Source organism: Ranitomeya imitator, chromosome 5 (genome assembly GCF_032444005.1).
Source record: "Ranitomeya imitator isolate aRanImi1 chromosome 5, aRanImi1.pri, whole genome shotgun sequence".
Taxonomy (NCBI): Eukaryota; Metazoa; Chordata; class Amphibia; order Anura; family Dendrobatidae; genus Ranitomeya; species Ranitomeya imitator.
The window spans coordinates 563,465,563-563,480,565 of NC_091286.1; the positions used below are offsets into that span (position 1 = coordinate 563,465,563).

General features: G+C 42.5%; 1 protein-coding gene across 1 annotated transcript in view; it reads right to left on the reverse strand.

The window, feature by feature from the left end:
* The window catches only part of PROC (protein C, inactivator of coagulation factors Va and VIIIa), a 99,993-nt gene extending 87,103 nt beyond the window's left edge, over positions 1 to 12,890 (reverse strand). The window contains exon 1 of the mRNA XM_069768094.1: positions 12,778 to 12,890. Within this exon, the coding sequence (XP_069624195.1) occupies positions 12,778 to 12,784 (7 nt within the window). The 5' untranslated portion in view covers positions 12,785 to 12,890. The remainder of the gene's footprint in view (positions 1 to 12,777) is intronic.
* Positions 12,891 to 15,003: the final 2,113 nt, after the last annotated feature.

Consider the following 15,003-nt stretch of genomic DNA (forward strand, 5'->3'; position numbering starts at 1 on the left):
AGTTTTGGCTCTTAGAAGAAAGGGAGGAAAAATTAAAAGCACAAAAATAGAAAGTCACCCAATCGAGAAAGGGCTAAAGGTATAGCCCATGTGAGAAAATAATTAGCTCCTAATTCTAATTAATGCCATTCTACCAGTAACAACTGAATTCTAACAACTGCAATAAGTTGGAATGCGCATTGTACATCGCTGTAAGACTACTTTCTCACAACAAGATTTTGGTGAGCTTTTGACGTCTCAGATTTTTTGCACCATTTCTATACCTATTATCCATTATAAATTATAGTTTAGTTGCATATTTTCATTACGTTTTTGAATGCCTTTTTTAAAAAGCGTTTTTGATGCTGCAGTTTTTGTCTCTTCTTGGTGTGTCATGTTATAAATAAAGTTGCTTTGCTTTTGATACTTCCTGGTATTTGGCTTTGACAAAACTTTATTGATATACTTAGATGTGGATTACATGCATTTTTGATGCGTTTCTGCAGTGGAAAAGCACTAGAAACACATGTGCGTTTTTTGCCTGTGGATTTTCCGCATCTAAAGCAAGTCTATGAGGAAATTCCGCACATAAAATTCGGTGTAATCGCAAGAGAAATGGACATGTTGTGAGCTTGAAACATGAGCAACACAGGTCAATTTACACTGAGTGAAAAAGAACAGTAGGAATGAGAGGTTTATAAATCCCATCCACTTTGCTAAAGCTGGAAGACGCTGCGTTTGATGCAGTGAAAATACGCAGGGTCAAAAATGCATCATGAGCACACAGCCTAAGGAAATTTTGGATCACTTTTTTTGGGGGGCAGAATGGTTTTACTTTGATTACATTGGAGAGTTTTGGATCCTAAACTGAACACTTAAATCATGACCAATTTGATTGAAGCCAGAACTATAACTCAGCCACTCCAAAGTCTGATTCATGTGTTGGTGTTAATTCACAAAAATAGACCATCTTTCATCAGTGTGCTGGATCTGTTTTTTGGTCTGTTTCACCATCTGCAAGTCTTTAGCTTATTTTTAATCTGAAAAAAAAAATCATGGATAATTCCCAAACTACTCTACTAGCAGCAGCCAGTCAATAAAACCGGACAGTACACGGATACAACATAGATGCAACCTGGATGTAGTCCAGTTTTTTTGTGGACCCATTTACTTGAATCAGCAAGATTGTTCCATAAATTGCACCAGAGTAGGGCAAGTTTTTTTTGCAGTCCATTTATCCCTTCAAAACACCATACATGTGAAGACTCATATCCATTGGCGTTAATAAAATCTGTCCGATGTTGTTCCTGAAAAGTTGGACATGTGTCATGGGAGTACAATGTGATTTTTACCACTTACCATCCATATGACATCCTTATGACATGCATATGCGATCCGACTGCAATGTTATTTTAACATTAGTTTTACAGAGGAATTCGCGATGTCATTTACAGATAGGTAGAAATATGTGAGATACAATCCAATCATTGCGTTGGGTGTATAACACAAAAAGCCCAATTTGAAAGATATTTTATCAAGTTTCTCCACCATGCTCACGCCCCAGTGGGGGAGCTTCCCAAGGAGATAACAACTTACTAGTACCAAAAGGACACTCCAAATAATTGGCAGCATAGAGAGACAAAACAGAGTTAATGTCCATAAAAAATAACAAATTTTATTGGTAAATAACAACCGTAGCCATAAATATACATATCATAGATCGTAATACATAGAATTACATACAGAAAAAAGAGGGGTGGAGGTAGCAGAGATGGAAAAAACACACAGCCTGGATCCTCCTGAATGCCATATATTTCTATTTAAAGTGCATAGTGCTATTCAAAATTAGGCCTAGGACTAGTTGTTTACATATTGTCAAGAGGTAATATGTCAGTCACTCATAAAGTGAAAGGAGCCCTGCGCACAGGCTCAACTACTGGCATTAAAGTCAATAATAGAGACTGGCATTAAAGTCTCTAATATTATTAAAGTGCCCCCTGACGAAGCTGACGCGAAACGCGCGTTGGGGCCGCAGCGTGGAACATCCTGTCTGCCAGCACTTGGGTAAGGACTAGTGTGGGTTCTCTATTTCCCCTGATTTTTTGATTTTTGTCTCTATTATTGACTTTAATGCCAGTAGTTGAGCCTGTGCACAGGGCTCCTTTCACTTTATGAGTGACTGACATATTACCTCTTGACAATATGTAAACAACTAGTCCTAGGCCTAATTTTGAACAGCACTATGCACTTTAAATAGAAATATATGGCATTCAGGAGGATCCAGGCTGTGTTTTTTCCATCTCTGCTACCTCCACCCCTCTTTTTTCTGTATGTACCGTATTTTTCGGACTATAAGACGCACCGGACCATAAGACGCACCCCAAATTTGGGGTGAAAATTGCAGAAAAAAAGATTTTTTATAACATGGGGGTCCGTCTTATTGTCCGAATTTACAGTATCTTATGGCGGTGGCAGAGCAGGGTCACAGGAGGCAAGGTGGGGTGATGCTGGGATGAGAAGGTGCTGGGATGAGAAGGTGCTGGGATGAGAAGGTGCTGGGATGAGAAGGTGCTGGGATCAGGAGGTGCTGGGATCAGGAGGTGCTGGGATCAGGAGGTGCTGGGATCAGGAGGTGCTGGGATGAGAAGGTGCTGGGATCAGGAGGTGCTGGGATCAGGAGGTGCAGTGAGAGGTATGGCGTGAGAGGGGTCCCTGGCGTACCATGCAGGCTTACCTAGGTGGCAGAGGTCCGGTGGCAGAGGTGCGGTGGCGGGGGTGTGGCAGCAGAGGAGGCGCAGGAAGCGGGGTCCCTTTCCCCGGTATGGTGATGCAGCAGGCCCGGTATGCAGCAGAGCCGGGTGAATCCTCTTGTTATCGGTGGGCGCGGCCATCTTCCTGAGGCCGCGCGTGTGCAGATGAAGCGCTCTGCTCCCGGGGCTTCAGGAAAATGGCCGCGGGAGGCCGCGCGTGCGCAGATGGAGATCGCGGCGGCCATTTTCCTGAAGCCCCGGGAAGCAGAGCGCTCCATCTGCGCACGCGCGGCCTCCGGAAAATGGCCGCCACCACCGATAAGAGGATTCACCCGGCTCTGCTGCATACCGGGCCTGCTGCATCACCATACCGGGGAAAGGGACCCCGCTTACTGCGCCTCCTCTGCCGCCACACCCCCGCAACCGCACCTCTGCCACCGGACCTCTGCCACCGCACCTCTGCCACCTAGGTAAGCCTGCATTGCGACTATTAGACGCACCCCCCATTTTCCCCCCTTTTTTGGGGGGGAAAAAGTGCGTCTTTTAGTCCGAAAAATACGGTAATTCTATGTATTACGATATATGATATGTATATTTATGGCTACGGTTGTTATTTACCAATAAAATTTGTTATTTTTTATGGACATTAACTCCGTTTTGTCTCTCATTGCGTTGGGTGTGTAGCTTACTGTACATGTATTTAAGACATAAATAAATTAAAGAAAAAAATAGAGTGGGAAAAGTTCTCACGTAGCTAGAAATGACGTCAGCTCCTGCCAAGCTGCTGTCAGTCAGTGTGGGGGGCACGGTTACACCTGACGCTCTCTATACACAGAGTGGTGACTGAACCCTCACCAGTGCCACCCCCATGACCGAAACCTGAACGCTACCAGGAAGAATAAAGCTAATTTCTTCCTGGCAGCGGGACTCCAAGTGCGGGCACCAGGCAGGTTCAGAACGCTATTAACATGCACATTAAAAAAGCACTCTTCCCATCAAAGTTTTTACCCTCTTATTATACAGGGCATTCGCAGTGACTGATGACTCATACAGGGAAAATATACCTCCTGTTTCTACATAGAGCTTAGAATGATTCAGCTACAGTAGTCAGTTTTTAATCACATGATGTCATAGTCCTAATGGGAAAAAAAAACTAACCGGATAGAAAGGCAAAATGAGAAATTGTACGTACACAGTGCTGTATATGATGACTGCAATATATTAAGAGGAAAAAAATGTTGATGGGAGGAGTAGGAGTGCTTCTTTAATCCAATATATACAGGATAATAGCGTTTTGTCACTTTAATATACATTAAAAAAGTACAACTAAAAGAGTATGACTGTGAAGGAACATGATCTGAACAAACCACACCTCCTAGGCACGGAAGGAAGCAAAGGAAAATACACAGATATTACAGCATGGGATCACAGCTGATTCTTTCGGTGAGGTAAAATTTGCTTAAAAACAAGCAGCAAATGTTTTACCTTTCAGAAAGAATCAGCTGTGATCCTGTGCTGTAATGTCTGTATACTTTTTCGCTTCCTCCCCTGCCCAGGAGCTGTGGCATGATCAGACCATATTCCTGCATGGTCAGACACAGCCATTACACAGTACACAGCAGGGACACAGCTATAAGATTATCTCAACATATGAACATTTTATTTAACACAACCAGTTGTGGAAGTTCTTACTATTCCAAGATCTTTTAATTAAAATGTACTTTATTTGTGGGGAAAACCCCTTTAACCCCAAGGGTGGTTTGAACGTTAATGACCAGGTCAATTTTTACAATTCTGACCACTGTCCCTTTATGAGGTAATAGCTCTGGAACACTTCAACGAATCCCGGTGATTCTGAGACAGTTTTTTGTGACATATTGTACTTCATGTTAGTGGTAAAATTTCTTTGATATGACTTGCGTTTGTTTGTGAAAAAAAAACAACTGAAATTTGGTGAAAATTTTTAACATTTTGCAATTTTCCAACTTTGAATTTTCATGCCCTTAAATCGCAGAGATATGTCACACAAAATACTTAAAGGGAACCTGTCACCCCGAAAATCGCGGGTGAGCTAAGCCCACCGGCATCAGGGGCTTATCTACAGCATTCTGTAATGCTGTAGATAAGCCCCCGATGTTACCTGAAAGAGAAGAAAAAGACGTTAGATTATACTCACCCAGGGGCGGTCCGGTCGGATGGGCGTCTCTGGTCCGCTGCGGCGCCTCCCATCTTCATTCCATGATGTCCTCTTCTGATCTTCAGCCATGGCTCCGGTGCAGGCGTACTTTGTCTGCCCTGTTGAGGGCAGAACACAGTACTGCAGTGCGCAGGCGCCGGGCCTCTCTGACCTTTCCGGCGCCTGCGCACTGCAGTACTTTGTTTTGGTGCCGCAGCGGACCAGAGACGCCCATCCGACCGGACCAGCAGCGGGACTGCCCCTGGGTGAGTATAATCTAACGTCTTTTTCTCCTCTTTCAGGTTACATCGGGGGCTTATCTACAGCATTACAGAATGCTGTAGATAAGCCCCTGATGCCGGTGGGCTTACCTCACCCGCAATTTTCGGGGTGACAGGTTCCCTTTAATGATTAACATTTCCCACATATCTACTTTACATCAGTACAATTTTGGAATCAAAATTATCTTTTGTTAGGAAGCTATAAGGGTTAAAATTTGACCAGCGATTTCTCATTTTTAAAACAAAATTTACAAAACTATTTTTTTGAGGGACAGCATCACATTTGAAGTGACTTTGAGGGGTCTATCTGATAAAAGATACTTAAAAGTGACACAATTCTAAAAACTGCACCCCTCAAGGTGCTCAAAACCACATTCAAGAAGTTTATCAACCCTTCAAGTGCTTCACAGGAATTTTTGGAAAGTGGAAAAAAAAATGAACATTTATCTTTTTTTTCACAAAAAAATGTACTTCAGATCCAATTTTTTTATTTTGGCAAGGGTAACAGAAAAAAATGGACCCCAAAATGTGTTGTGTAATTTCTCCTAAGCATGCAGATATCCCATGAGGGAGAAAACCACGGTGTGGGTGCACGGCAGAGCTCGGAAGGGAAGGAGCGCCATTTGACTTTTTGAATGCAAAATTTGCTGGAACAATAGGCGAACGCCATGTGCGTTTGCAGGGCCTCTGATGTGCCTAAACAGTGAAAATCCCCCACAAGTGACATAATTTTGGAAACTAGACCCCTCAGGGAACTGATGTAGATGTTTGGCGAGCACAGTGAACCCTAAAGTGCTTCACAGAAGTTTATAAAGTTGAGCCGTAAAAATAAAAAAAAATAAAATTTTCACCACAAATATGATTTTAGCACAAAATATTGCATCTTCATAAGGGTAACAGTAGAAATTTCACCATACAATTTGTTGTGCAATTTCTCCTGAGCATGTCGATACTCAATATGAGGGAGAAAACTATGGTTTGGGTGCACGGCAGGGCTTGGAAGGGAAGGAGCGTCATTTGACTTTTTGAATGTAAAATCTCCTGGAATAATTATCGGACGTCATGTCTCATTTGGAAAGCCCCTGATGTGCCTAAACAGTGGAAATCCCCCACAAGTGACCCTAATTTTGGAAACCAGACCCCTCAAGGAATGTATTTTGATGCATGGTGAGCACCTTGAACCTCCAGGTGCTTCACCGAAGTTTATAACGTTGAGCCGTGAAAATAATAAAATCACATTTTCCTCACAAAAATGTTATCTTAGCCCCAAATTTTGCATTTTCATAAGGGTAACAAAAGAAATTATACCATACAATTTGTTTTGCAATTTCTCCCGAGTATGCCGATACTCCATACATGGGGGGATACTACTTTTGAGGCACAGTACAAAGCTCGGAAGGGAAGAGGAGCCATATTGGAGTTCAGATTTTGCTGGAATGGTTTTAGGGTGCCATGTCACATTGGCAGAGCCCCTGAGGTGTCAGAACAACAGAAACCCCTATATCTGAACTCCTTTTACAAACTGCACTCCCCAATGAATTCATCTAGGGGTGCAGTGATCATATTGACACCACATGTGCCTCACAGAGTTTTATACCACTGAGCGGTGAAGAAATAATAAATTACATTTTTACCACTAAAATATTGTTTAAGCCCCAAGTTTTTAAATTGTTCTAAGGACCAATAGGAATTTTTGTTTTTTGCAACAAACTGGGTCCATTTTTTACAGAGTGTGCCAATATCCTACATGTAATCTGGGAAAAAAATTCAGACACAGTGCAAAGCTAGCTCAGACGGCAAGGAGCGCCAGATTTTACTGTTATGGTTTGCAGGTGCCATAACACACTGTGAGAACCCATGAGGTGCCAGAACAGCAGAACCCCCCCCATAAGTGACCCAATTTTACAAACTACACCTCTCAATGAAATCATCTAGGGGTGCAGTGATCATATTGACACCATGGGTATGTCACAGAATTTTAGACCATTGGGCAGTGAAAACGTAACTACATTTTTACCACCAAAATTTTGTTTTAGCCCCAGATTTTACATTTTCACATAAGTGGGTAAAAATGGCACCAAAATTTGTCCCACAATTTCTACTTAACGTGGCAATACCCCATATGTGGCTGTACTGTAAAACTTAGCCATACGGAGAGACTCTGGATGGACGGAGCGCTATTTGCCTCCTGGTGCACAGATTTTCCTAGAACAGTTTGCGGACTCCATATACAGAGCCCCTAATTGCTAGAAGAGCAGAATCCCCTCTTGACCCCATTTGGGAAACTATACCCCTTGGAGAATTTATATACAGGTGTAGTGATGATTTTGACTCTGTGGGTATTTTCCAGAAACAAGCAACAATGAATGTTGCCGAGTGAAAATTGCAAACTGCCGTTGTAGTGACCAGTACGCTGTAGTCACCAGTATGTTATGCCTAACCCATGATTCTGGAGGCATGCACCCGAACGTTAGGCGGACTCTCGTCACTTCAGAAATGCCAAATGTGAACGCAATATGTGGTTAAGTTACACTGTGGGGCTCAGAAGGGAGGGGGCATTTGGATTTGGGAGAGCAGAATTTGCTGAATTTTGGCAGGTGAAGAGGCATTTCACTTTTCCAGAGCCTTTGTGATACCAGTAACTTGGAAGTCCCCTATATTTCCATTAACAGATTACAGACCTGTGTGACGGCTTGCTTTTTTTGTGGATTGAGTTGAAGCTTTTATTGGGAACATTTACATAACGTTTTGTATCACATTTATCCAGCGCTCTACGCTGAGCACTTACTTTGGGGTTTCAATCTGTCGGCTTCCGGAATGCTGTGATCATGTACGGTCTGTGACTGCTCCTGGCACTTAGTGCCGGGTGTCAGCTGTCAGAATCAACTGACACCTGGCAGCGATCGCCCGCACACCCCCCAGGGACATATTATTATGTCTAATGTCAGATAGGGGTTAATGAGAAAAAGAATTATTGGTTTAGTGGTTGTTACTTGCTCTGCTTTTCCTATCACACTGCCGAGCAGCACAGTTGGAGGGGAGGATAGCTGCTCCATCTTTGACAGCGGCAGGTACACAGTGCTAATATCCACCCTGTACAGTGAGGAAAATGAAACATATATAGAGCGGCAAAGTGCAGAGTTTCTGACTGACATACTTTCCTACGTGCCATCCATAGCAAAATCATCTTTATGCATGACAATGCACCATCTCATGCTGCAAAGAATACCTCATTGGCTGCTATAGGCACAAAAGGAGAGAAACTGTGTAGCCACCATCCTCCCCTGCCCTCAACCCCATTGAGAACCTTTGGAGTATCCTGAAACAAAGTACCGTATCTATGAGACAGTTCACATCAGAACAGCAGCCCTGGGAGGCTATTCTGATATCCTTCAAAGAAATTCAAGCAGAAACTAATCTAAAATCTCACAAGATCAATGGTTGCAAGAAATGTAAAGGTGACATTAAAGAAGGATTCTATGTTAACATGTCACTTGGCCTGTTAAGATGTTTTTGATTGAAAAAGCTTTTGATTTCTGTAAAAAGTGACCTCTAAATGCTGCAAATTCAACAAATGACCATTTTCAGTTCTTTATAACCTATAAAATGTTTGGAAACTGTGTTGTGCATAATAATTTGGAACATTTTGAGTTTTTTTACTTTTGAAAAAAAAAATGTAGCCATTGGGAAGTTTGTCCAATAAATTGTGATGATTACTCTAACAGCTGATGAATTGAACATTACTCTGAATCATTTGCATTGACCATTTAAGAAAATCAGAGAATAAATAGCATGTACATAATTTGGAACGTGGTGTCTGATTGATTTACGAGATGGAAATAATTTTATGTTTTGCAAATTGTTTGTTGAATGGTTATAAATCTAATGACATAGGAGTACAGCAGCAGATAAAATTTCCCATCATGGCCCCTCAAGTCTGCAGTATACAGATAGCGGTCAGAATGTATCTTGCCTATTGAGCCAGCAGACAGTGTTTGCCGTGACATGTAGGGAAACAGTGGAGTATTTGTCTTCCTAAAGCTTATAAGTCTTATTATTTGATCTTTAGCTGTTCATGAAAGAGAATGATGACTGTAAGGCCGGCGTCACACTAGCATGTTTTACGGACGTATGAGAGGCGCAGAAAATATGCATTGCACACGGTACAATGATTCTCTATGGCCCAGCTCCTATCTGGCGTATTTTACGCATCTGTATTATACGGTTTTGTACGGCCGTAGAAACTCGATGAACTCGAGCGTGGGAATTTTTCTGAATATTTTCTCACGCTCGAGTTCATCTGAGGTTATGCCAGCAGGGGGCGCAGTGCACCGCAAGTCTAGGTAGCTATGTTCCCCTGCTTTCCATTCATTCTCCAGATTTTACAGTCAGGAGCACAGCTGCATTAGCAGAGCTCCTGCTTGTAAAATTATTTAACCCCTTCAGATGGATTTACAACGTGGGACAAGACTGAACGACGGAAGGTATGATATATTGTTGTTTTTTTATTTTAACTTTGTTTCAGGTGACAAGGGTCTTCAATTGGATTGAGAGTATAATAAACTATTAAAACACCATGTGTCTTTGTTTAAATAAAATACTTTTTTCATAATGTGTGTGTTTTATTAACCATTTACTACTATTGGATTAATAAAGGATAGGTGTCTTATTGACGCCTCTCCATTATTAACCTGGCTTAATGTCACCTTACAATAGCAAGGTGACATTAACCTTTTATTACCCCATATCCCACCGCTACACGGGAGTGGGAAGAGAGAGGCTAAGTGCCAGAATAGGTGCGTCTTCCAGATGTGCCTTTTCTGGGGTGGCTGGGGGCAGATTTTTTTAGCCAGGGGGGGTTTTATAACCATGGTACCCCCCTAGGCTATTAATATCTGCCCTCAGTCACTGGCTTTCCCACTCTGGTGGAGAAAATTGCGCGGGAGCCCACACCAGTTTTTTCCGCGATTTAACCCTTTGGTTTAACAGCTAGAGCCCCCAAATTTTGCACACACACACACACTTGGAACATTAGTAGTGAGGAATATGCAAAAAAAAGGATATGAGATGGTTTACTGTATGTAATCATGTTTCATATCCTGTCGGGTTTGGGAAGGAGATAGCAAAAGCCGACAATTGAATTACCGGCTTTTCTGCTATCTAGCGCTGTATGAAATATATATATATATATTAGCTATTGAACCCGTTCTACGCCCGGGTGGCGAGCATTTATATTGGTATATGGTCTCCATCCTGTCATGTGCTGCTCCATCCTGCGTCCCCATCCTGTCATGTGCTGCTCCATCCTGCGTCCCCATCCTGTCATGTGCTGCTCCATCCTGCGCCCCCATTCTGACATGTGCTGCTCCCATCCTGCGCCTCCATTCTGACATGTGCTGCACCCATCCTGTGCCTCCATTCTGACGTGCTGCACCCATCCTGCGCCTCCATTCTGACATGTGCTGCTCCCATCCTGCGCCCCCGTTCTGTCATGTGCTGCTCCCATCCTGCGCCCCCGTTCTGTCATGTGCTGCTCCCATCCTGCGCCCCCGTTCTGTCATGTGCTGCTCCCATCCTGCGCCCCCGTTCTTTAATTTGCTGCTCCCATCCATATGCTCCATACGCTGCTCCATAAAGGTTTATGGCCCCCATAAGATGCTCCATAGTATATGCCCCGTACACTGCTCCATAAAGGTTTATGGCCCCCATAAGATGCTCCATAGTATATTCCCCGTACACTGCTCCATAAAGGTTTATGGCCCCCATAAGATGCTCCATAGTATATGCCCTGTACACTGCTCCATAAAGGTTTATGGCCCCCATAAGATGCTCCATAGTATATGCCCCGTACACTGCTCCATAAAGGTTTATGACCCCCATAACATGCTCCATAGTATTATATGCCCCGTACACTGCTCCATAAAGGTTTATGGCCCCCATAACATGCTCCATGGTATTATATGCCACATACACTGCTCCATTATGGTTGATGGCCCCATAAGATGCTCCATGGTATTATATGCCCCCGTACACTGCTCCATAATGGTTGATGGCCCCATAAGATGCTCCATGGTATTATATGCCCCCATACACTGCTCCATTATGGTTGATGGCCCCATAAGATGCTCCATGGTATTATATGCCCCGTACACTGCTCCATTATGGTTGATGGCCCCATAAGATGCTCCATGGTATTATATGCCCTCGTACACTGCTCCATTATGGTTGATGGCCCCATAAGATGCTGTGAGGGTCAGGTGCCGGAGTCGCCGCTAGCTCAGGCCCCCGACACTTGCTATATTCACCTGGCCCTGATCCAGCGCTGCATACCGCTCCGTGTTCCGGGTCCTCTGGCTGTGACGGTTCAGTCAGAGGGCGGCGCGCATTAAGCGCGTCATCGCGCCCTCTGAACGTCACAGGCAGAGGACCCGGGAGGCGGAGCCGCACGCAGCGCTGGAACGGGGGACAAGTGAATATACTTATCCTCCTGGCACGTCCCTGCCTCTCCGGTGGAGATCGCGGTGTGCGTTCAGTGTTTATGCATACCGCGATCTCCTGGGAGCGTCACTCTGTGGGGTCCCGACTGCGTCGGCGCTTGCGCAGACTATAAAGGCTTCGGACAGAGTGACGCTCCCAGCGTTATATTATAGATATATATATGTCTCACTGAGATATATATATATATATAGACTGTATATATGTTTTAACGAATATTTGAGCCCATGGATCCATTGTATGTCCGTTTTGCAAGCGAGCGAGAAAATCCCGCTGTACGGATGCCATACGGATTACATACAGAGGATGACATGCGCAAAATATGCTGCACCACCCTGCCTACGGATGACATACGGATCACTATTTTGGGAACATTTCTGTGTATTACGGCCGTAAAAAACGGACCGTATTTTCATACGCCTTGTGTGACGCCGGCCTAAGAGAATTAGAGAATTGTTATATATGCATTTTCCTTCTAAACAAAGTGAAGGTATGACTTTGGCATCAGAAAACCATCTGCCGTTATAAACAGCATCTGAGACAAAGTATTGTGTACAGTAGACTAGAAAACAATACTTTGTGCTGCCATGAAGAACAGGACTGTATCGATTTTGGCTCCCTACATTTTTGCTTCATTGTTAAGTTTTTGTAGCCTACCTTTTTTCTTTTTCATTTTTTTATTGGGTGCCTTTTGTTTCACTCCCTTACCCCTAATCTCCTGCCTCTTCCCAAAAAAAACAGAAAAGAAGTTAAAGGAAATTATGGTAATCATCCAAAGTACAGTAACTAAATCAATATATATGTTTAAAGTGTTATGGGGACCATGTCTATTTATATTTATTGATACTTTATATCTTGCTTTCATTCTTCCTATGTGTCCTCACAATTAGAAAACCAATCTTCTCATATAATATATCATCTAACGTACCAAATGTGAATTGAATTTGGAGATAAATGTATTATTTTATCCACGGTATCGCTGTTGCACATGTAACTGGCGTAACAGTATTTGGCTAGTAGCAAACACACCAGACTACACAGTGTACATTTCTCACTTTCACACTAATCCGCACGCCGCACACACTGTATAACTTACGTTTCATCTCCACATCAATCCAGAAGCCGTCTTATTAGCCTAAAGGTAAAAAGACTTCTTGGTATTTACAGGTTTTCTTCAGTTTGTTTCAGGACTTCGCTTTCAGCCATAAATGGTGGATGATATTCTGGTTAATCCGTAACCTGAAATATTGACCCAGTGTCCTGTCCCTCTCTGTGCAAACAAAATGCTAACGTCCAAATAATGCTCGCCTGAGTGGGAGAGAATGGAGACAGGCGGCAAAATATTCTGTATTCATCAAAAACAAACTTCCAGAATGATTTGTATTTAGCAAAATAGTTGTAATGAAGGTAGAAAAATGAGATTGAGGAGAATAAACCTGAAATACAAACCCAATAAATATACTAATGACCTCTACCTATGAAAATCTGACAGATATTGGTTCTAATAGGTCTACAAAGTGATGTGGTATTGTGTTTCTGCTACATTTAAGGCTGGTCAGAGGATAACTAGGCCAGAAAATGGAATAACTGTAAGCATTTACCATTAAAGAAACACTAACAGAAAGTATACAAAAAATTAGGAAATATCTAATCATTTCTTCCTTAAACCCCTTAGTGACACAGCCAATTTGGTACTTAATGACCGGGCCAATTTTTGCAATTCTGACCACTGTCACTTTATGAGGTTATAACTCTGGAACGCTTCAACGGATCCCGCTGATTCTGAGATTTTTTTTTGTGACATATTGTACTTCATGTTAGTGGTAACATTTCTTCGATATTACTTGCGATTATTTATGAAAAAAAATGGAAATATGGCGAAAATTTTTAAAATTTTTGTGCCCTTAAATCAGAGAGATATGTCACAAAAAATAGTTAATAAATAACATTTCCCACATGTCTACTTTACATCAGCACAATTTTGGAAACAAAATTTTTTTTTGTTAGGGAGTTATAAGGGTTAAAAGTTGACCAGCAATTTCTCATTTTTACAACACCTTTTTTTTTTAGGGACCACATCACATTTGAATTCATTTTGAGGGGTCTATATGATAGAAAATAACGAAGTGTGACACCATTCTAAAAACTACACCCCTCAAGGTTCTCAAAACCACATTAAAGAAGTTTATTAACCCTTTACGTGCTTCACAGGAACTGAAACAATGTGGAAGGAAAAAATGAACATTTAACTTTTTTTTGCAAACATTTTAATTCAGAACCATTTTTTTTATTTTCACAAGTGTAAAAACAGAAATGTAACCATAAATTTTGTTATGCAATTTCTCCTGAATACGCCAATACCCCATATGTGGGGGTAAACCACTGTTTGGGCGCACCGCAGAACTTGGAAGTGAAGGAGCGCCGTTTGACTTTTTCAATGCAGAATTGGCTGGAATTGAGATTGGACGCCATGTCACTTTTAGAGAGCCGCTGATGTGCCTAAACAGTGGAAACCCCCCACAAGTGACACCATTTTGTAAACTAGACCCCTTAAGGAACTTATCTAGATGTGTGGTGAGCACTTTGAACCCCCAAGAGCTTCACAGAAGTTTATAACGTAGAGCCGTGAAAACAAAAAATCGCATTTGTTTACACAAAAATGATCTTTTCGCCCACAAATTCTTATTTTCACAAGGGTAACAGGAGAAATTAGACCACAAAAGTTGTTGTGCGATTTCTCCTGAATACGTCGATACCCAATATGTGGGGGTAAACCACTGTTTGGGCGCACCGCAGAGCTTGGAAGAGAAGGAGTGCCGTTTTACTTTTTCAATGTAGAATTGGCTAGAATTGAGATTGGACGCCATGTTGCGTTTGGAGAGCCCCTGATGTGCCTAAACAGTGGAAACCCCCACAAGTGACACCATTTTGGAAACTAGACCCCTTAAGGAACTTATCTAGATGTGTGGTGAGCACTTTTAACCCCCATGTGCTTCACAGAAGTTTATAACGTTGAGCCGTGAAAATAAAAAAATCGCATTTTTTCTACAAAAATGATCTTTTTGCCCCCAAATTTTTATTTTCACAAGGGTAACAGGAGAAATTAGACCACAAAAGTTGTAGTGCAATTTCTCCTGAGTACGTCGATACCCAATATGTGGGGGTAAACCACTGTTTGGGCGCACCGCAGAGCTTGGAAGAGAAGGAGTGCCGTTTTACTTTTTCAATGTAGAATTGTCTGGAATTGAGATCGGACGCCATGTCGCGTTTGGAGAGCCCCTGATGTGCCTAAACAGTGGAAACCCCCCACAAGTGACACCAT